At 34.7% G+C, this 23,066-nt stretch overlaps 1 protein-coding gene across 5 annotated transcripts in view; it reads left to right on the top strand.

Annotated features, from left to right (window-relative positions):
- The window catches only part of CHD1 (chromodomain helicase DNA binding protein 1), a 56,610-nt gene that overhangs the window by 21,499 nt on the left and 12,045 nt on the right, over positions 1-23,066 (top strand). For 4 of the 5 annotated variants that reach the window (XM_054810694.1, XM_054810693.1, XM_054810695.1 and 1 more), the window contains 24 exons: positions 507-574; positions 2,645-2,794; positions 3,090-3,358; positions 4,903-5,128; positions 5,985-6,085; positions 6,346-6,524; positions 7,515-7,642; positions 8,192-8,408; positions 9,018-9,107; positions 9,950-10,140; positions 11,253-11,441; positions 11,760-11,922; positions 13,616-13,768; positions 14,237-14,308; positions 16,099-16,248; positions 16,842-16,990; positions 17,274-17,370; positions 17,448-17,543; positions 18,508-18,684; positions 18,892-19,052; positions 20,364-20,405; positions 21,108-21,238; positions 21,644-21,782; positions 22,513-22,663. In XM_054810694.1, the coding sequence (XP_054666669.1) occupies positions 507-574; positions 2,645-2,794; positions 3,090-3,358; positions 4,903-5,128; positions 5,985-6,085; positions 6,346-6,524; positions 7,515-7,642; positions 8,192-8,408; positions 9,018-9,107; positions 9,950-10,140; positions 11,253-11,441; positions 11,760-11,922; positions 13,616-13,768; positions 14,237-14,308; positions 16,099-16,248; positions 16,842-16,990; positions 17,274-17,370; positions 17,448-17,543; positions 18,508-18,684; positions 18,892-19,052; positions 20,364-20,405; positions 21,108-21,238; positions 21,644-21,782; positions 22,513-22,663 (3,489 nt within the window). The remainder of the gene's footprint in view (positions 1-506; positions 575-2,644; positions 2,795-3,089; positions 3,359-4,902; positions 5,129-5,984; positions 6,086-6,345; positions 6,525-7,514; positions 7,643-8,191; positions 8,409-9,017; positions 9,108-9,949; positions 10,141-11,252; positions 11,442-11,759; positions 11,923-13,615; positions 13,769-14,236; positions 14,309-16,098; positions 16,249-16,841; positions 16,991-17,273; positions 17,371-17,447; positions 17,544-18,507; positions 18,685-18,891; positions 19,053-20,363; positions 20,406-21,107; positions 21,239-21,643; positions 21,783-22,512; positions 22,664-23,066) is intronic. The other variant, XM_054810696.1, reaches the window with a different exon arrangement.

Genomic DNA, 23,066 nt, shown 5'->3' with positions numbered 1-23,066 from the left:
TCCCGATGAGATTGGTTTTAGGAAAAATCTAATTTTAAGAGGGTTCATGTTTTTCTTCTTTGCGCATAGAGAAAGAAGAAAACATGCTACTCTTAAAATTTTCTTAAACTGGTGTTTAAATGTGAAAGAATATGGAAGATGAGAAAGCTCCTGAGGACAGGAGATTTTATTAGGAGTTTGATAGAACCATCATCTTGATTAACTTGGAGCACCTTAAACCGTGACACTTTTTATGTAAGCACAATGGTTATTTTTTAAGATGGGGTTTTTCGTGATGTTTTCTAGAGTTGTGCTGGCACAATGTATTCATAGATGGATAAATACAAAAACAACAGCAGTCCTTATCTCATTCTGCATTAACAGCTACACTGCAGGGGACGGAGAGGGTAAAACATGAATAATATGCCTCCAATTTGAAAGTGGGAGCTGCTTTATCTTTTTAATGTTAGAAGTGCTTAATTCTTTTTTGTGATAATGAATTGTTGTGGTTTTTTCTTCACCTGCAGGACTCATCAAGTAGTGAAGATTCTGCAGATGACTCATCCAGTGAAACGAAGAAGAAAAAGCATAAGGAGTAAGATGTTTTTATAAGTAATATCACATGATTTTTTGTCATAGTGACATATACTCACAACTCATGCTTCATTTCTCCACACTTGAAATGCTTAAGTTCCCTTTTTAATTCATCTTGATCTTGTGTTTCCAATTTTGATAAATGTTTTGGAATATTTAAAATAAACTCTAAGGAACATACATATTAATTTATGAGCAAAAAAGTCTGCAGTATTGTTCAACAACATTCATCAGTGCTTTTATTTTTAAAATACTATGTTGCAGTTTATTTTTGAGCTGAGGGCCATTCCTAAAAATTCTTGTAGAAATGGGAAACTACTTAAGTAGGTTGTCTCACAACGAATTTAAGTTAGAAGCCCTTAGTTAACGCCAAATTGTTTTTGGGGGGTTTTTTGTTTGTTTGTTTTCCCTCTGACATGTTTAAAAGTTGTTATAGTTCTGACACTAATTATCTTTATTGACTAGCAAAGAATTTTAACTGAAAATAAGCTCCTTCTAAGGGATAAATCAAAAAGTTTGTGAAAAGGATTTTACATTGTTATTGTGGCAGTGACCTGTGTTTTTATGAATGGTGTGTAGAAATGGAACTGGTTTATCATTCCTCTTCTCCCCATTCATAAATCTCCTTGGTGTTCAGGGTTGCCAGTATAATACCTTAAAGAAATAGTAGTTGGGGAAAAAAAAAAAAGGTTAAAAAAAAAAAAGTGCTAACTATGCACAATGATACTTTCCTAGCAACAAGCTGTCTTTTGTTAGTTAAGAATTTGATTGTGTCTAATATCATACTCTGTTACGGGAACAATATTTAAGTTTAGGAACCCATAACCAAATCACTTCATACATCCAGTGCTTCAATTTTTGTCTTATGGCTCTTCTGAACAAGTATGTCTGCAGTTATCTGACATGCAGATCAGAGATTTGGTACATGATCAAGCTATAGGGGGTGGTGCTTTATATCTGTGTTTTGTGTTTCCAGATAAATACAGGTGATGGATTTATGTTGGTTTTTTTATTTACTGTTTGTAGAAAAAGTATTTTAATAAGAAATTCTGTACCATCTGTACAATAGACACATTGATGTATTTGTCTTGGATGACTGGAACAATGGGAATGTAATTACCTCCAGGACACTGGGTCCTGGAAGACAGGAAGGAGAGAGGGATCAAAGCACTGATTCCTAGGCTTCCTGATTGGAAATTTAAGGAAGAGATTTCTTGGTAATATTCCAGCTTTGATGAACTTTACTACTACTGTAGCACCTTGGTCAAGTAAACCTAAACCTGATGTTAGTATAAAGATTTAGCAATATTTTAATAATGCATACCAGATTTTTCATCCTTTCCTCACAAGATACTGTTCATCATTGGGTATTGGGTACATCTGTCCTGTTGCAAAGTAGATCTTCTCAGCTAGGCAGGAACAAGAAGATCCTGCTGCTCAGTCACATATGTCTTACTCATACTATCTTGCCTGGTTGTGAAGTGCTGATGTGGGAGCTCAGTGGGAGCTTTTGGGAGCCAGTGCCACTCATATGTTGCTACAATTGAAGGTTTTCTGGGCTTTTCTCAAATTTACCTCTATATTTTTTTGATTCCTGTGCCAAAGTTGCTGATTCTTCACATGGGCCACAGGGACCGTAGGCATTAGACAATATGGGGCTCTCCAGAATATAACATGACAGGGCTTTATGATTTGAGGATGTATAAGTTCTGAAAAATACCTATCTTTCTGGTTAGACTTGTTAAGTGCTTTGGTTTCTTAATGTCATGTTAACTCATTTCTTCGTGCTGAAATTTATATAGAAATCCAGATTTTTGTTTTATTTTGGATTTTAAATCTGCCTCTTGATAACAGAAAACTTAGTCTAAATTCCTTTGAAGCCATTGGGCATTTTTATTTATCTGGTATTCACTGATGACAATTTTCTGTCTCATCAACTGAAATAACTGTTACAAGATTTTTATTTCTGTGAAGAATTTTGAAATTACAGCAGATACCCTGTGGATGAATACCTGATTTTTTTTTTTTTTTTTAAAAGTAAGTTACTCTTTTTGTCTTTCAATATCTACAGTGAAGACTGGCAAATGTCAGAATCAGGGTCAGTATCGGGAACTGGTTCTGATTCTGAATCAGAGGAAGATAGAGAGAAAAGCAGTTGTGAAGAGAGTGAATCTGACTATGAGCCAAAAAACAAGGTCAAGAGTCGGAAACCTCCAAGCAGGTAGGAAGTCATACATTTGAATACTCTGGTACTATTTCTAATAAGCAATTGAGTATTTACCACTATACATGCAAATGAATGCATTAATGCGTATTAAAATAATTTCAGTATTTTCAAAGCTATGTAAGATGTTACTATATTAATGCTTTCTAGTGAATACCTTTTCCTATCTGCTTTAACTGAAAGTGGAGCAACTGAGCATTCATGAAATAAATGTATTCAGAAAGCGATACAGAAGACTTATAGTTGTCCCTGTTGCAACATCATTGTCATATCATATCTTACTGTCTTCAAGAATTAAGCCAAAAAGTGGGAAAAAGAGTGCAGGACTGAAAAAGAGGCAACTTGATTCATCGGAGGATGAGGAGGAGGAGGATGATGATTATGATAAGAGAGGATCTCGTCGCCAGGCAACAGTAAACATTAGTTACAAAGAAGCTGAAGAAACCAAGACAGATTCTGATGATTTGCTGGAAGTTTGTGGAGAAGATGTCCCACAAACTGAAGAAGATGAATTTGAAACTATAGAGAAGTTCATGGACAGTCGAATTGGCCGAAAAGGAGGTAATTTTTTTTTTTTTTTTTTGTATTCTTAAGATCCTGGAGTGCATTGTGGTGCACCTTCAGCAAATGTTCTTAGCTGTATGTCACCTGTGAGGTTTATAAATAGCAATAACTTTAAAGTTACCAAAAAGTCATCTTGTTTTGTCTTTCGTATTCATTAGGGTGTTCTTTTTTAAAGTCCCTTTTAAGTGTTGCAAAGTAAAATGTAGAATAATTGCTCACCTAAGTAGAAAGTAAAAATGAAGTGGAAGATAACTCCGTATTGCATAAATGCCTACCATTTTTTTTACATCACTGTTTGTATAGTTTAGTGATACTTGATCAGTATAAATTATACACAGTGGAGTAGAGAAAGTGGACTACATAAGAAAGCTGACTAGTAACTTGACCCCTGAAAGATGGTGTTGGCAAGGCTGAACCACTGAGGTTACGATTTCAGTTATTGCTGTATAAATTGTCTCAATACAGTGCAATGTGTGGAATGACTACAAAATGCGTCTAAAATTTCAGTGGTGCATTTGCATGTGAACTCTTAAAAGTATTTTGTGAATAGTGGTAGGCATGTCATATTTCCCGCAATAATGCAATGCAGTATCTAGCAGTTTTGCTTATGTGTTTGAGCCTGCAGATTAAGATTCTGATCATGAAAACAAACACACAAAAAAACCCCCAGACCCTGGGCTCCTTGCACTTCAGAGCTACCTTTCTCCATTAGTTATACCCAATCTCTAAAGTTTCTCACCCACCTCAGAACTTGCACTCTTCTTCCTCTTAACTTTGTTCTCCCATGCTGTCCCAAATTCTAGCATATACTGCTCCAGTGCGCAGTGCTATTGCTGTGGTCAAAGCCTTTGGAGCTAAGCTTCTTATATTCTCCTTGCCCAGAGGATGTGGCCGCTTGTGCTGTATTTTGCTGTTGCCACTTTCTGTTGCTTTATCTGGCCCCTGCAGCTTGCTGGGCTCATTTCCTTACCTGGCTGTCCTCACAGAAATAAGCCTGTTTCCTCCTGCTAGTATGCTTCAGCTGTGATACAGACTGTACTTAATTAAATATTTTCCCAGGTAAGATAACAAAGGCAGAAAAAGTAGTAAAACTTGTTTAGGGAGACATAGATTTATAGTATCCCTAGTAGTAGGTTATTGCTGTCTCAAAGGCTGACCAAGCATAATGTCAGATATCTCTTGTATGCTCAGTCGAGAGTAATATAACAAAGATGATGACAAGCAACGTTAGTGGAGCATTCCCTGGTGATCACGTTAAAAACTAGGAATGCAAAGAAAATTCTCATGAGAAAAGATACAATATTGTATGTTAGATGCAGAAGTTTGGGTTGCTTTTTTGATTCTCTTGACTACTTGTGCATGTGTTAGCATATCTACGTCATAATTGTTCAAATAAGAGTAATGACATGAGAGCTGTAGATACTAGTCAAGTATGTGCTCATCTAAAATTATCACTAAATGCTTTCTACACTACATTTCTTATAGGTTAACTTATGACAATGCACACTTAATTAAAGCTTATGATGTGGTTTCTTTCTCAGCCACGGGTGCTGCAACCACCATCTATGCAGTTGAGGCAGATGGTGACCCAAATGCTGGGTTTGAAAAGTCAAAGGAGACAGGGGAAATACAGTATCTTATTAAATGGAAAGGTTGGTCACACATCCATAACACTTGGGAAACTGAGGAAACGCTGAAGCAACAAAATGTTAAAGGAATGAAGAAACTGGACAACTATAAGAAAAAGGATCAGGAAACAAAACGATGGTGAATATTTTTATGTAGACTTCCACAATACTTTTGTAACAATTTAGTAACTATGTAGATGTTCTTTTGTGGTTTTGAGACCTGCTGCCTCTTTTTGAGGGCATAATTTCAAATGTCTATGCAACAGGAAGACAAAAACTTTAAAAGTTGAAGCCTCCTTAACATATCGCTGTAAGATAATTTTCTGGACCTGATTTTCATAGAATTGTATGATTTCAGTGTGTGTATAAATAGAGTTTTAACAAGATTGGTAGTGTTTAAAAATAAATAATAGATTGTGCCTTTTACTAAGTGTTGTTATACTTTGATCAGAGTTCTTCAGGAATCACTGTAGAGATTAATGTTTCCTTGGTGCATTAACCATTTTGGATTACTTTGAAGGATTCCGTTTTATTGGCTCAAGCCTGAGAACAAAAACCTGAAGAAATTAATATTTTTAAGGTCACCTTTCTGGTCTTCAGTTTTATTGGTGTGTTTAATACAATCAATGAATATTGGTGGGATTTTTAGCAACTTAATCATGAGACAGATTCTTAAGAGAATGAGCGACCCTGAATTCCATGAAAATACTTTGTAAAGTACACTACTTACTGTTGAGATTGAGTGTTCTGAATCTGGTCCATGACTGTACCACCTGTAGAGTTGTGTCTCTTGATAAGTGTTCTCAGTCATTAATGATGAGGCACCTAGGCCAGGTGCAACAATTTTGTACCAGGAATATCCAAGTTGTCCTTTCAAAGAAGCTCTCTAAGCAACATTCCTGTGATGCTTACATTCAGAGCTTTACAGTTGCCAAATTTTCTTACTTTTAGAACTATACAGTGTATTAAGTGTTGTAAATTAATTCCCATTACAGGCTGAAAAATGCTTCTCCAGAAGATGTGGAATATTACAACTGCCAGCAGGAGCTTACAGATGATCTACACAAACAATACCAGATTGTGGAAAGAGTAATTGGTATGTTACAACCTTGCAGACAGAAAACAGTGTTGAGAATTCTGTATGTTCGCTGCTTATATGTTGCATTTGTAGTTAAGAAATTTATAATGTTAGTATAACTAACTTTGTAATCCAACCCAAAACTTCAGGTAAAGAGAAAAGTTGTCATAACGTCTGTGCTATGAAGATAACTTACGTTGTATTATTGCCTAAAACAAGTGTTTTCATAAGATACAGATGTAAAATGCTGATCAGATATCTCTGGTATATTTCTGCAGCTCATTCAAATCAGAAATCAGCGGCTGGTTATCCAGACTACTATTGCAAATGGCAGGGTCTGCCTTATTCAGAATGTAGCTGGGAAGATGGTGCTCTTATTGCCAAAAAGTTTCAGGCACGCATTGATGAGTATTTTAGCAGAAATCAGTCCAAGACCACTCCCTTTAAGGATTGTAAGGTGAGTATGTAATTTACAATGGATTTATAATCAGTTGTACTGGGTCTGGCTGGGATGGAGTTGGTTTTCTTCATAGCAGCCTGTATGGTCCGTGTTTTAGATTTGGGACCTAAACAGTGTTTATAGCATCAGCCAAAACATTGGTGTGCTGAACAGTGCTTGCACAGTGTGAAGGCCTTCTCTGTTTCTTGCTGTGCCCTCCCCTCTATGAGTAGGCTGGGAGTTGGCAAGGGGCTGGAGGGAACACAGCTGACTCCAACTAACTGAAGAGATACTCCATGCCATTTAATGTCATGCTGGGTGGGCTGAGCAGAGGGTTCAAAGGAGGCTGTTGCTTGGAGACTTGCTGGGCATTGGTGTGCTGGTAAGTTAATGTGTGACTCCATTTCTGTCACTTGTGGGTTTTTGTTTTGATTGGTTGGGTTTTTTCTTTCACCCAGTAAACTTTTTATTTTGACCTACAACTCTCTCTCACTTTTGCCCTTTCAATTCTTTCCCCTGTCCTGCTGGGGTAGGGAGTGAGTGAGCAACTGGGTGGTGGCTTAAGAGCTGGCCAGGTTCAAGCCACCATGTCAGTTGTGATGGTAAAAAAGTGAATCTTCTATGAATCCAGAGATGCATGCTATGAAATATTTTTTGAAAATTGTTCAGAATAGTAGTATATATAGTACTATATATGGAAAATATCTCTACTAAAAGTCGCTTGTTGTAGATATCATTCCCCTGCTTTTCAACTGGTATTCAAAGATGGGCTTGTTTAGTATTGTAGTTTATTTTAAAAGTAAACTTCAAATAAGTTAATGTCACTCCCATTGTGAAATTTAGATTACTAATCAAACTAATTTCAACTTATAAATTGTTCGGTGTTTTTATATGGCCTAGCTTTCATCAATGATGACCCAGTAGATCCCTACTGCTATTTTTTCTATAGGAAGACATTTTGGTAACTTCAGTCAGTAATAGGACTGATGATCAATTTACTTTTGACAGGTTCTAAAACAGAGGCCAAGGTTTGTTGCACTAAAGAAGCAGCCATCTTACATAGGAGGACATGAAAGTTTAGAGTTAAGAGATTATCAGTTAAATGGATTGAATTGGCTTGCTCACTCATGGTGCAAGTAAGTATGGTCTGAAATGAGTTTTTCTGTTTGTAAATTGTAAGTATTTGTAAAACTTTGATTTTTCTGTATTTTTTTGAAGGTGGAGGGTTTCATACAGTAAGCTCAAAGTAGAGTGGGTTTGCTCTGATTAGTACCAAAGCTTATCATTCTATGGCTATTCTGAAAAAACAGCTAAGGTCTGTTGTTGCTTTGCTTTTAATTTCATATGCGGATAAGTCCTATTTTTAAAAAACAAACCTAAACCAGTTAAACCAGAAAACCCAAAGCAAACTCTTCAGAAATGTCAAATTAGTGTTACACTCTGAAAATTAGACTACTGAGGAATACTTGCAAGCTTGTTGTCAATATTGTTAATTTAATTCAAGTATTAAATGGGGTGTCTGTGTGTGGAAATTGTTTTTGTGGATAAACTTCTTCAAGATGTGTAACTGCAAAATCTTGGAAGCTTGTATGAGTGTTTTTTATGCCTAAAAGTTAATAATATCATGTTGTCCAATTCCTCCCCCTCTTTACACCCTTCTAATTTTTTAATTTTTTTTATTTTAGAGGGAATAGCTGTATTCTTGCAGATGAAATGGGTCTGGGGAAAACAATACAAACAATTTCTTTTCTGAACTACTTGTTTCATGAACATCAATTGTATGGGCCTTTCTTGCTGGTTGTGCCACTTTCTACCTTGACATCTTGGCAAAGAGAGATTCAAACTTGGGCTCCTCAGATGAATGCTGTGGTTTACTTAGGAGATATAACTAGCAGAAATATGGTGAGTATTTCTCTTTATCATTGGAAAGGCTTGTGTATAAACAAGACTCACATCATATTCCTGTACTCTGCTAATCTCCAGTATTTTGGTTAGCACTGAGCAAATACTGAAACACTATTTAAGATGCAAAATTGAAAGCTTAGATTTTGATCTCGTATAAGTGTGAGTGAAAGGTTTTCTTCCTACTTAATAGCGAACAGGATTAAGAATTTAGTCTTGCATTTGAAAACAAATTACCTTCTGCCATATGATTATTTAGGTGGATATAGTAAAAATAAATCTGTAAGCAAACCAGTTGTGATCTTAATTTAGTTTCTGAAAGGTTGTTGATTTTGTTTTCTTAATGTTTTCTGATTGTTAGCAGTCTTATCCATTAAAGTAAAAATGTTTTGTAGAAATTCTTTGCTATTTATTCAGAAGTTTAAGCAAAACATTTTTGGAATGCTTAGGTTGGAAGTTTAGTCTTGTGTATGTTAATATGTTGTGCTTCTGTTTTGTGATCATATTGTTGTATGTCATTAAACATTTACATTGCTGCAGTACTTAAATTCATCCCAGTCAACAAGAGCTTTTTTATCTAGCTTATAGTTCACTTGATTCTCTTTGTAGATTAGAACTCATGAATGGATGCATCCACAGACCAAACGATTAAAATTTAACATACTTCTAACAACATATGAAATTTTGCTGAAGGATAAGGTAATCACGCTTCTTCAGGGAGATAAAAATAATTTATCCAGTGTAGAACTTTCTTTAGACTTGCATGTATTTGGATTGTGTGTCATTAAATTTATGGAGAGTGAGATAGCTTTTGCTTTTGGAAGTATGACAGTGCGTGGCTTGGGTTTTGGGGGTTCTTTTGTGTGGGGGATTTTTTTTAATGCTTTTATATTTTCTGTATGTGTGGTGAGGCTTTCAGCCTTTTTCCATTTCATTAAGCGGGTAACACTTCTCTTTCTCCAGTTTGCTTGGGATTCTCGTTACTGCAATAATCTCCCATCTTCAAGAGCTCTACTTCTTTGCAGACCACCATCAAGGAACTGAAAAAGAACCCAACCCCTAGCCCCAAACATGATACGGAACTCTGAAATCCCATATAGTTTTTCTTTGTGCATATAGTAGTATGAGTACACGTATTAATAATGTCCCCATAGTGCGAGCACACAGAGTTATTGTTAATCCTTCTAACAATATATGGAAACTTTCATAGATGGTCAAGAAGCAGAACGTTTTTACTTCATTTATTTGTACATGATGGGAAGAAGAGTTCAATAGTGATTTTTTTCTGTCATGTAAAACTTAATGTGGGTCAAACTTTTGGCCATTTTTTTTAATTTATACTTTCTTGGGATGCTTACACAGCCTTTCACTGAATCTGGCAAACATAAAAATCATAATTAGTACTAAAATCATATAGCTGTCCATATTTTATTAAAATAAACCAAAAAGGTGATGGTGTTTATAGTTCGATTATAAACTGTGGGAAATTATGCAATGTGTTTATTTGTATAATGTTCCTTCCCCTTCTCCATTTCTTTAAGTCATTCCTTGGTGGTCTGAATTGGGCGTTCATAGGAGTTGATGAAGCTCATCGTTTAAAAAATGACGACTCTCTTCTGTACAAGACATTAATAGACTTTAAGTCTAACCATCGTCTTCTCATTACTGGAACCCCTCTGCAAAACTCCCTCAAAGAACTTTGGTCTTTGTTACACTTCATCATGCCAGAAAAGTAAGGAAGAGTTTTACATGATTCTCTTTAACATTTTTTTTTTGTCAAGTTTCTTATTGTGAAGTATTGTAGTGATTTTTGAAAATCAATGGATGTAAAGAATCATACTGAAAGATAATTTAAGTATTCTATATAAAGTAGATGCATGTATTTTTTCATGCTGTTCCTGATAAGTAACGCTGGTAGCAGTTGTCACATTTTTCTATTCTAGCAGTCCAGAAAAATGATGGATTAATGTGTGGGTCAGAACCTGGAAAAAAGTCTTCATCTTAGCCTAATAGGAAAACCGTATGGATTTGCTCTGGAGAAATAGAAAGGAATCTTTTCAGTGTTAGTACTGTTAATGGAAACAAATTTGCACCAAATGCCTAATATCCTGTAGTTCAGTCAGCTGGTTTTCCCATGTGGTTTGCATACAGTAAGCTGACTGTGCTGACCTTATTTTGTACTGACCTCTGTTTATACCTAAGATAAATTAGAGCTCGTGTGAGAGCACCTATTTCTGTCTGACATTATGTAAATGCCAAGCACCATAGTTCCATTTAGTTTGAGCTATGGATTGTATTGACTTCTTCAGAACCTTAGAAGCAAAGCATTTATGGTCTGGTACCCGTTCTTCATTTGGTCATAAAGAGTCTTCTCCTGGTCTGTAAGCACAGAGGATAGTTAGACTTCAGCTAGACCATATAAGCTGAAAAAATTACATTAAATAGTCTCTTGTTCTCTTGCACACCATCAAGCCATGCAGCTGGTTTTTTTGTGTTGCTTTTGATAAATGTAATAATGTTATTTCGGCAACCATCTAGTTGAGTATCCGTGCAGAAAAAGAAAAATGTTGGGTTTCCATTGAGGAAGTTAAAATGCAGTAGTTTTCATTCTGTAAATATTTTTTGAAAGTTCCATTCTTCTATTTACAGGCAAAGTATTTGGAATTTCTTGTGCGGTGAAAATTCAGAAATTGGATAAATTAAACAGAAGGGAGTAGGGAAGAAATTCAAATATGTGTGTGCTGTTGTCATATATTTATACACATTCTGTAAAATCCTGAATTTTGCTTTTTCGGGTCATTCTCAGTATGTCACTATTTTGCCTCATTCTTTATTATGTTGAAGGTTTTCCTCCTGGGAAGATTTTGAAGAGGAGCACGGCAAAGGGAGAGAGTATGGTTATGCCAGTCTTCACAAAGAACTTGAACCATTCCTGCTGAGAAGAGTTAAAAAAGATGTAGAAAAGTCTTTACCTGCTAAAGTTGAGCAAATTTTGAGGATGGAAATGAGTGCATTGCAGAAGCAATATTACAAGTAAGTAACAACACATTTTAAATTGTCCTGTTTTAGTGTTATGTCTACATGCAATTTACTGAAGTATAGTAGTTTTTATAATGCAATTTGAACCCGAGGCTTCTAGGGTTTCACAGCACTAAAATTCTGCGAAGCAAGGGCTCAAGAATTACACTGGTCTGATGTCTATTCATGCAGCTTCTTTTGTTTGGCATGTTAGTATGTTCTTTTGGGAGATGCTTTTTTTTTTCTTTAGCTTGGTTATATTTTGAGAGCTTACCTCTGTCTTGCTTTCACATATGGTTAGAATTTACTGACATTGTACATCTTATATCACAGGTGGATTTTAACCAGGAATTATAAAGCCCTCAGTAAAGGTTCAAAAGGCAGTACCTCAGGCTTTTTGAACATCATGATGGAACTCAAGAAGTGTTGTAACCATTGCTACCTCATTAAACCACCAGATGATAATGAATTCTATAATAAACAGGAGGCCTTACAGGTAATGTCACTTCTAATTAAGAAAAACATTAAAATTAAAAATTTTAATTTAAAAATTGATTAATTTTTTAAAAAAAAAACATATGTAATATTCACACAATTTTATAGTGCTCTGGCAGTTTTTGTTAATTCTTATTGCAGTATATTAAGAAAAAACAGGTTCTCTGGAAAATGTGCATCCTGGGTTTTACAGGTAAGTGAATTGATTCTCATTTCTTAATTGGAAGTGAATAATTGACTAAATAAAATATCCCTGCTTTTAATTACAATCAAAGTAAAAAGGAAATAGTTTGAAACAAGCTGTGTATTTTCATGCAAAACAAAATTGAGACTTATTTTAAACCTAAGTAAAATAAAGCAGCTAAGCAGGTAAATGTAATGTGAGTGGAAATGCATGTGACTGGCAGTGATACACCAGCAGTCTCTGTGACAGCAGAAGGTGATCTGCAGGATGCTTTTAAGCCTTTTTTTATAATTGGATGCCTTTCTTTGTATGCTTGCAAACGACCAAAGTCAAAGGAAATAAAAGTAACAAGTATTTAAAGCTCGGTGCGATTTTGCTGTTGTAACAGATAAAAATAATTATTGTCACTACCAAAGATAGTATGTTTTTCTGTTTCTCTTTTTTTTTTTTTTTTTAAGGTTAATTAATATTTGTACCAAAAGTGTTGAGAAGCACAGCAGCAGCTAAGACTGTTGGTGTTGATGCAGTTTGTACCAGCATAAATGTTTCTAAAGATTTTTTTTTTTCTCTAAGCTTTCAAATTGATAATTTAAATACCTTCCCAAAAGGTATTTAGTTTGTGCAGTGGCAAATACCCTTCTCCTTTCTGGCATAAAGAATAAAAGTACCTAACTCAGAATTTAGCATTTCCTGAGATTCTGTCCCAAGTGTCCTCTCCTAAAGAGGCCTAATGTTTTCAACATTAAATTTCACATCTGCTTGAGTTCCTGTTCTAGTAATTCCCAATGGAGCTGAGAAGGCTTAACAGGCTTTAGGTGGGTTACAATGTGAGGCACCATAAACAAGATTCCTCTCACTTTATCTTGCCTGAGAAACTTGATTGATAAGCTTTGCTTAAAAACACTTGGAGAGTTAAGCAGCAGTACTTACTCTTTTAAAAAGAGAGGAAGCAAAGAGAAAGTAGTACTAATATAGTTTTTTCTCCATTGTACTTTTTATTGATTACCAAATTTTAATATTTTACTTGACAGAAAATAACTTGAGCCTGCATCACAACTGCTTACATTTTTAAGCCCATATATTTACTTCATGTTTTGATGAGATGTTAAGATATGACTTTGAAAGGGAACTGAACAGTATTTTTCCTTCAAAAATAAGAGAGTTAATAATCATGTTGATTCCAGTTAGAATCAACTAAACTAAAATCAGCATAAACTTTTGTGTTCACTTAATCCTGCATACTAGTAAATTTATATAGCGGTGTTATTTTATGGTCACATGACTTTGGTGTTTTGATGTGGTTTTGGGGGTTTTTTAGTTCTAGGAGACTATATATAGTCTATGCACGTTTTAAACTGTAAAATTCTTAAGGAGTGTCATAATTTCCCCTTTTTTCCTTCCTGCAGCAATAGAAAGAAAAGCAAACCTCAAATGAATGTCTAACCAACTGCAGTGTGTATTAGTGCTGAGATGAACTTATTTTGTAATATGTATTTCTTGGGTTTTGTAGCATTTAATACGTAGCAGTGGGAAACTAATCCTTCTTGACAAGCTACTGATTCGTCTGCGAGAGCGTGGCAACAGAGTTCTGATTTTCTCACAGATGGTGAGGATGCTCGACATCCTAGCAGAATATCTGAAATATCGTCAGTTTCCCTTTCAGGTAAGAATCTAGCCAAGAAGCTTTGGTCTTGAATATAAGAAAAATATTTTCTTTACTCTGAGGGTGACTGGAGCACTGGAACAAGTTGTCTAGAGGTTATGGAATCTCCATCCTCTGTGACATTCAGAAGCTACGTGGATGTGACCTTGGGCAACCTGCTTTAGCTGTCCCTGCCTGAGAGACAAGATGACCTCCAGAGGTCCCTTCCCACTTCAACGGTTTTATGATTATGTGTTCTTTACTGCTTTGTTTAAGGAAAGATGTGAGAAAAAGTGTCGTTTTTCTAGAAAGATTAGCATATAGCAATTGCCAAACAGTATTTTGAAATTAAACTGATAGATTAAAACATTCTGAAGTGTCATGTTACTCTTTTCTTTCACTTAGTTTTGGCAGTTGAAAATTCAAGTTGCTCTCATTTTGCATATAGTATAAGTATTACTTTTTAACTATAGTATTCAATCTCTTTAGAGACTTGATGGATCAATAAAAGGAGAATTGAGGAAACAAGCACTGGATCATTTTAATGCAGAAGGATCAGAGGTATGGTATTTTTTTCCTAAGGAATCTGCTTTATTTTTTTCCCAAGAAATAAAAAATACATTGCACAAAAAATGACGTCTGAGAAAAGTGAGGAATATATCAAGAAGGTTGAAAATTTACTGTTACTGCCTAGACTATAAAGTTTACATCTGCTAATTTATTTTTTGATCTCTAAGAAAAGATTAAGTAAACACATAACTTATGAAAATGGTATTTAATCAGTTGTGGGCCTAAATTTTTTTTCCTTATGCTCTTTATGAAAGCAATTTTAATTACTGTATAAATGCTGCAGAAATTTAACCTCAGCCTTGTTGCTGTGAGAATTTAACCCAACAATGTTTACAAGACCATTGAACTTACACAAGCACTTAGCATCAAAAACATCCTTTGGCAATGTGTATATCCTTTCATGAACAACCATCTTTAATTGTTTTAAATCTGGCTCGTTATCTTCATTTGGTGCCACCTACTTACTTGCCCTGGAAGAAATAGTGAAGAACTGATTTCTAACCATTCTGTGAGAAACCTGTGAATATATGGGTGTCTGTTACAGGTTGCGTATTTCCTTAGTTGGAAGATTTGAACCTTGTTTAGCATTCCTAATATGCAAGCCATTCTATACCTTTGATCAGCTTAAATCTTTTGTCCTACACTGGCACATTTGGGGGAGGGGAGCTTGTTTTTTGTTTGGGGTTTTTGTTTGGTGATTGGTTTTGGGTTTTTTTTAAAATCAGTAATTGAAGGATAGCATTTGTCAGTTGCTGCTGAACTTGTTTCTGCTATGATGGAGGGAGAAGGACTTAACTCAGCAATGTAAATTTTAGATATTTTGTTAAATACAGAAGTTAATTCTGTTTCGAATTTCTAGCATAGACATTGTTGCCTTTCTCTGGAATCTTTGCAGTTACACTGTACATTTTTTGAGATGAAAAGGAATTTAAACTTCATGCATTTCAAAAGTGGAAGCAAGCTATGCATTTGTGCAGCAACAAAATTAGGTTCTCAGTTTTATTTTTTACTTGTTCCCTAAAAATTCAAAACATTCCACATAGTTTTTGCCATTACTGAGCTAAATTCTACATGGAAATTTCTAACACAGTTCTCAGGACTCATTCCTGAGTGTAATGGCTTGTTTTTTCCTGGAACTGTACTGAAAATTGGGAATTTTTTTTTAACCTGTTTTACTTTGTCTTGAATTTCATATGTTGTTTTATTTATTGCATGTCTCAAGATCCTTCTGCAGTCCTTCATAGTTGTCTCTGAATTAATAATTCTATATCCTCTTCAGACTTTTTCACCTCATTGCTTATTCCATTTTCATATTGTTCATGAATATGTTGAACAGCACTGAACCTGGCAGAAGACTTTTGCTTCCTGTCTCTCAACCAGTTACCTGTAGATTCAAGCATCTTCCCTGCTCTGACATGGCTGCTTAGTCTTCCGGGGCTTGGGGCAGGGGATGTGGGAGAGGGACTATGTAACACACAAGGCTTTAACAGTAGGGCTTTTGTACCTTTTGGACAGTCTTTTGTTGGGATTTTTTGGTTGGTGATCACCACCTAGGACCCTGCTTCCTTTAAACTGTTGAGAAGCCAGTAACTATTTATGAAAGAAATTGGTATCAGTGTTTGCTTGATACTTAAAGTTGTTTTAACTATAGAGTAGTTACAGAATTGGTAGTATATGATTTTATAGTTGTGTCACAGACTGCATAAACAAGTGTCATATTGGTTCCTTTAAGAATATTAAAACTATTGTATATAAAACTGTGTCTTATTTTCTGATTTCAGGACTTCTGCTTTTTACTGTCTACTAGAGCTGGAGGATTAGGTATCAACTTGGCATCTGCTGACACTGTAGTTATATTTGATTCTGACTGGAATCCACAGAACGACCTGCAAGCACAGGCTAGAGCACATAGGATTGGACAGAAGAAACAGGTACGCACATCCAGCTTTAAGCTCCACACCTGAAGGAAGGTTCCATACAGTAGCTGTTCACTCAATCTGCACTGTTCAGTCTGCATGTATTTTTAAGAATAACTAATATTTGCTGCATATGTCCAAAATGTTAGTAATGGTCATTTAACTCTCTGTTTTTTTAAATCTTCCTTATATGGAGAGATACGTGAGCTGTGATGTATGGATGGGAAAGGGAGAAGAGTTGTGGGCTTGTCTGCCCTGCATTCGTGGGCTTCACATCATTCTAGAAAATAACTACTACATCAGCCATATCCCCCTTGCTTAAGTATTTCTTGGTTCTCTTCAGGTTTCTTTCTTGCAGAAAACATACAGTAATAACTGGAAATATGACAGTTTTGCCTGTGGCAATGCTTGTACCAAATCATTGAAGTTTAAAAAAGCCAGGTCCAAGAGTTTATTTCTCTGTCTTTTTAAAATACTTATGTAAAGACTGTGGTAACATGATTGAACTAGTATTTCATATTTGAAACTAGTCAAAACATTCAGAAGACGTGTAGTGAAGAGTGAGATTTCTCCTTGTTGTTTCTTACTTCTTTTAAAAATATACATAGGTTAATATTTATCGCCTAGTCACAAAAGGATCAGTAGAAGAAGATATCCTTGAAAGAGCCAAGAAAAAGATGGTGTTAGATCATTTAGTAATTCAGAGAATGGACACTACAGGGAAAACCGTACTGCATACAGGCTCTACTCCTTCAAGGTATATTTGTATTTATTTCCGTATCAATTTATCCTTAGGTATATTTGACAAGTAAGTAAAAATGTAAGTTATTTTACTTGGTTAATGAAAGGCAAAATAAGGTTAAATAAGTAAAGATGCAAAGTATATAGTCTTTGTAGATTTTTATTTGCATATTAAATATATATTAAAAATATATAGTTTTTATTTGACAGTAAAAAGAAAGCTTAATTGACTCATGATTATAGATAATTTTTCAAGTTACTAAGATAAAATGTTTTTCGTGAAACATCCTTTATTTCAGCTCAACACCTTTTAATAAGGAGGAGTTATCAGCTATTTTGAAGTTTGGTGCTGAGGAACTTTTTAAGGAACCTGAAGGGGAAGAACAGGAGCCCCAGGTAAGTAGTGTTTCTGGACTAGAACAAGCAAACATATGTATGAATTATTTCATTGTAAAGAGAAACTTCTTTTTTAGGAAATGGATATAGATGAAATCTTGAAGAGGGCTGAAACTCGGGAAAATGAGCCTGGGCCATTAACTGTGGGAGATGAGTTACTTTCACAGTTCAAGGTATTGCTCTGTTCCCTCCCTCCTGCCATAATTACACTTTCCTTTGTAAATGATACTGTTTTTCTTTTGTACCTATCCATCTCTTCATTGTTACAAAATAGATGCCTCAGTCAACTCTGTATCTCTAATAAAATGTCTTTTCACCTATACAGGATACCTACTAACAGTTTAAACATTTAAAAATCCATGATGTATTTTGCTAATAAACTAAGAGCTATTTATGAATGTGTTAATGATTATAATTCTAGGTAGTTTTGTTTTTTATTTACTGCCTCTGTTGTTAACCAGCTGTGATATCGTTGAACACAAAATATAAAGTTTGCGTTTCTTAGTCAAGGACTTCTAGAAATAGCTTTTAGCCCTCAAGTAAACTTGAATGCCAGATATTTTAAGTAGTTTCAGTTAAACATATTATAATTTGGGTGCAAAAAAATGCAGAGCATGATACATTTGTTTAGATCATCAGATTATTAAATAGGTGTCTTGGTGGTTCATTTGCAACTTATTTTGTTTTCTACAGTGTATTAATGCTTGGTTAGTTTTATATTATTATAGTTTCACATTAACTTGGGTACTCAAATATTGTTAGCCTTATTTTGAAGGAAGTGTAAACAACAATCATACAGCTACTGGGGACATGTTTCATTATGCATCTGTATTAGTCAACTTGTAAAAGAAGGAAAAGATCCTTATCTTTTCTCATCTTAGCCCATATTGTATGGAGTCTGTGTCTGTTTCATAAATGGATAAAAATACTTTTGTTAGAGACAGTGTTTCATAAAGCATTTTGCATGTATAGATTTTGTATGTATTATAAAGCAATAACATATGTAAATACATAAAATATATAAATGCATAAAAATATGCCATCTAGAACTTTGTTTTCCTAAAATATTAGTTGCTCAGTCTTTTTCAAATAGTCATGTATTGATTTGATGAAAATACCTATATTCTGATATACAAGGTGGCCAACTTTTCCAATATGGATGAAGATGATATTGAGTTGGAACCAGAAAGAAATTCAAGAAATTGGGAAGAAATAATTCCAGAAGTCCAGCGGCGAAGAATAGAAGAGGAGGAAAGACAAAAAGAACTTGAAGAAATATACATGCTCCCAAGGATGAGAAACTGTGCAAAACAGGTGTCTCTTGATTCTGACTGGCTTATACTTTTATGTTGCTGTTGGTTTAGTTTGTTTGTTGGGGATTGTTGTCGGGTTTTGCATTGGGTGTGGGTTGGGTTTGGGGTTTTTGTCCCTTTTCTGAACACATATTTTTGACAGGCTAGGAAAAGCTTTACTTACATATGTTAATCATGTAGCTTTGAACTACTTATTCTGAAATTCCAGATCAGCTTTAATGGAAGTGAAGGGAGGCGCAGTAGAAGCAGAAGATACTCTGGGTCTGATAGTGACTCCATCTCAGAAAGAAAACGGCCAAAAAAACGTGGAAGACCACGAACTATTCCTCGAGAAAATATTAAAGGATTTAGTGATGCAGAGATCAGGCGGTAAGATATGGAGAAACATGCATGTTCAAAGACTATTATTAGTATTTTTATTAGCATTATTATTAAGCTTGAAAGTTCAGAAGGCAGTTTATTTTCCCTGAATTTATTTGAATTTTTTTTGTTTTGGGCAGTTAACGTTTTACTTTGTGTACCTTGTGGTGCTGACATAATGAACTATCATGGCAAGAATTTAAACCCATGTTAGTGAGGGAGAAAATTAGGTTTGAAAAATATTCTTGATTGTTTTAAATTTGTTAGTTCCTGCGACTCATGAAGACAGTGATTTAAAAAAAAAAAGTTGTTACAATGAGTGAGCTTATTTTTTAACATACAAGCAAAATAATTTGATTCCCTTCTTTTTATCTAAAAACTGCAGTGCTGAAAGGATACGTAAATCTTTTTGGTGACAACTATAAAAATTCTGAGTGGATTTTGTTTTCTTTTTAAACTTTTTGGCACTAATTGGATTAATGTTATATCCTGCTTTTTTAAACTAAGAAGTATAAAATCCTATTTGAGTCTTGTTCAGCAGGTCCCTTCAATATTTGGTGCTAAAAGATTTTTTTATTTGGAGGAGGAGGAGTTTTGTTTTACCTTTTTGGGTTTGTGAAATGCTATTTTGCTTCTGAAATTTAAGAATGCATGTTTCTAAAAGGCTGTAAAGCTTTCAAAATATTTTTGGTTAGAGAAATAACTTCAAAGATCCTTTTTGCCTTTCCATTTCATCTAACAACACAGTGAATTGGTACTTTTTTTTCCAGGCTATTCTCATGCTTGCACTAGCAATTTGAGGCCTTGATTGTTGAGGAAATTTTATTACTTTTTTAAAAATTATTTTTATTTCTTTTATTTTTATTTCATTTCCTTACTATCCCGGGTATCTCAAGTTTCTTTCCATCACTTACATATTCCTACAGAGAGTATCTTTCATGTCATATTTTCCAAAATCTTCAACTCATCTGTTGCAGATTGCTCCTTTTACTATATAAGTACTGTCTGAATCTCCACGTACTGTAAATCCACATTAAATTAGGCACATTTAGCTGCTGAATCTTCTGTCCTGTGAAGTTAATAAAGCAATTTCTGAAATAAATTGTACCTCTTATTGTTTTATTTACATCAGTCCTTAATAAAACTCTGACTTTCAGTTATCTGGATATACTATGCTGCCCTACTTTTTCTGCCTTTTTTTTTTTTTTTCCATTATCCGTATAGCATTATACTAAGATTAATAATTGTATTAATACAATTTTAAATCCACTGTAGTTAGTTAAGCATACATTTAAATGCAAAATTATTTTCTTTTACTAGGTTTATCAAGAGTTACAAGAAATTTGGTGGCCCTCTTGAAAGGTAAATCTGTTTGATTATTACTTGTGTAGCAACTTGGAACCTTGTTTTTATAAAAATTAGAACAATATACCAAGAAATCTTAGGCTGAAGAGAAAATACAGTGTCTAGTCTTTTGCCTTGACTATAATATGACTTTAGCTTAACATCTTCCCTTTCTGCATGTATGGTTTGTATGCAGACAGCCACACATCAAACCGTACAATTTGCAGCACTACTTTCTTTCTTTATATTTTACCTGTTGTCTTGTTTAATCTTTATTGGTGATAATCATGCAGTTGTCTTTGCTAGCCTGTTGAAAGCGTATCAGTTTATCCACTATGACTGTCGAAGTTAGTTTTGAATTTTCCTTATTGTCAGTTCTTATTTTTAAGCTTTAGTATTCCATATTTTTTAAAAAACTTCCCAACCTTATTTTCCTTAAAAATATAGTCCATATGAACATATTATATATAATGATTCCTTTTATTATTTTAGAGATGTACAGTAATTTAAATCAAAACTGTAGGGTTAGGATCCTTTACAGTTCTTGTTGTATTGTCCTCTGATGCCATAATCACTTTTTCTTGGATCAAAATTGTACACAGCATAGCAAATGCAGATGACTCGTAATCTATATGAATATTTCTCTAGTTTCAAAGTCTGAAGGAGTCATTCACAATTATAGTTTCACAGCTATAAAAATGTGTACTTTTTTTATTACAGGTTAGATGCTGTAGCTAGAGATGCTGAGCTAGTTGATAAATCAGAGACAGATCTTAGACGTTTGGGAGAGCTTGTACATAATGGATGCATTAAAGCTTTAAAGGACAATTCATCTGGACAAGAAAGAGCAGGTACAATTGAGGGGCAATAAAAAATGCCAAGTCTGAATTATTCTTGAACTCTGATCATAATAGGAAACAGTTTTATTGGAGTAAAATATAAACAAAAATGTTGGCATGCTGGGTGATTTTTAAAAAATATTATAGTAAGATGGCTGGTTTTGTTTTGTTTTTTTTTTTTTCCTCTTTCTGTGTGTGAATTGTCATTGGAGGATGTTTTGCTTCACTGTGAAATTTAAAAGTAATCTGTTATTATCTGGAAGACCTTTTGACTCTGGAGCTTAATTCAAGCAGTTAGAAAAAGTCATTTGATATAATTGAAAGTTTGCTGCTGTAGCATCAATCTTGTTTTCTTTACATTTTTCAAATGATACTTGTAAAGGTAAATATTTTAATAGTTTTGTCATTTATTCTAAGCAGGTAGGCTTGGGAAAGTTAAAGGCCCAACATTCCGAATCTCAGGAGTGCAAGTGAATGCAAAGCTAGTCATTTCTCATGAAGAAGAGTTGGCACCATTGCACAAATCCATTCCTGCAGATCCAGAAGAAAGAAAAAGGTATTGATTTTTTTTTTTTTTTAGGGAAGAAGTAATGTAGAAAACTGTTAAAATTTTGTTAGCTTTTTTCAGGCAGCTTTGACTCAAAGCACACTGTGATAGTATTATCCCTCTATGCCATGTAAGGACTGGGAGCAGTAACTTGCTCCACATCTGTTCTTCTTTCTTCCCTTGCCATAGAAGCCAGTACCAGCTTTGGCTTTCTCAATTATGTTCACTGGGGACTGTGGTCAATTACTAGTAACAGCTAGGACTAGAATTCAGGCTTGCTGGGGAGCTGCTGTACATCATCTCTGCTTGAGGGGAAAGCAGTATCTGTCAAAGTACAGCAGTAGTTATTTCTACCCTCTGAACTTTTTCCTTTGGCACCTTGTGTATCACAAACCCTAAACTATCCACTTAGTTCACAGTTACACTTGAATGATGATTTATGCTTGTATTCATGGTTAGCCAACTCTGACGCAGCTCATGGCCACAGAGAGATGTCTGTTGGTCTTCATATTTTAGTCTTGATCAGCTTTAAAACACATTTCAGTGCTGATTTCGATAAATATTTTATAGAAATGTTAAGAAAATATAACAATAAATAATTGGATTTATTTGTTAAATATACCAGCATCTTACCAATGAAAATTAATCTTGTTACATAGCTTTTAGTATGTTCCCTTCCCCCTTGCTAAGCTTCAGAAGTAAAAATCCCTTATTTGTCTTTCTAATTTATTTCTGCTAGATATGTCATCCCATGCCACACCAAGGCTGCTCATTTTGATATAGATTGGGGTAAGGAAGATGATTCCAATCTGTTAATAGGCATCTATGAATATGGCTATGGCAGCTGGGAAATGATAAAAATGGATCCTGATCTTAGTTTGACACAGAAGGTATGTCATCTACAACATTTCATCAAAGACTCTTTTTGTTTAGGTAGTAACGCTACTAAGAACAGTTACTGAGAGAGTTTATTTTATGATAACTGAAATTGGAGAGACATATGTCAGTTGTACTTCTTAGGATCCTTCTTGTGATGTATTAGTAGATTTTAAGGTCTTGTGTATTTGGCTAATGTATGCCTCCTTGCAGTCAGTTATGTTGCTGTATTTCCATGTACTTGGACCCCTGCTATTTCAATTTTTCTTTTCAGTCTTTTCCTTCTGTATTAAATGTTCTAGTTTTGTCCATTTTGTGTTCTTGAACTTTTGGAAGGGAAGTTTTTCTAGAGATTTGATTTGGTTTCCCCATTGCCACTTGCATTGAGGGAAAGACTAGGGTAAAGTAAAGTTTGTG

Source organism: Grus americana, chromosome Z (assembly GCF_028858705.1).
Source record: "Grus americana isolate bGruAme1 chromosome Z, bGruAme1.mat, whole genome shotgun sequence".
Lineage (NCBI taxonomy): Eukaryota > Metazoa > Chordata > Aves > Gruiformes > Gruidae > Grus > Grus americana.
This window is presented reverse-complemented; position numbering and strand designations above follow the sequence as displayed.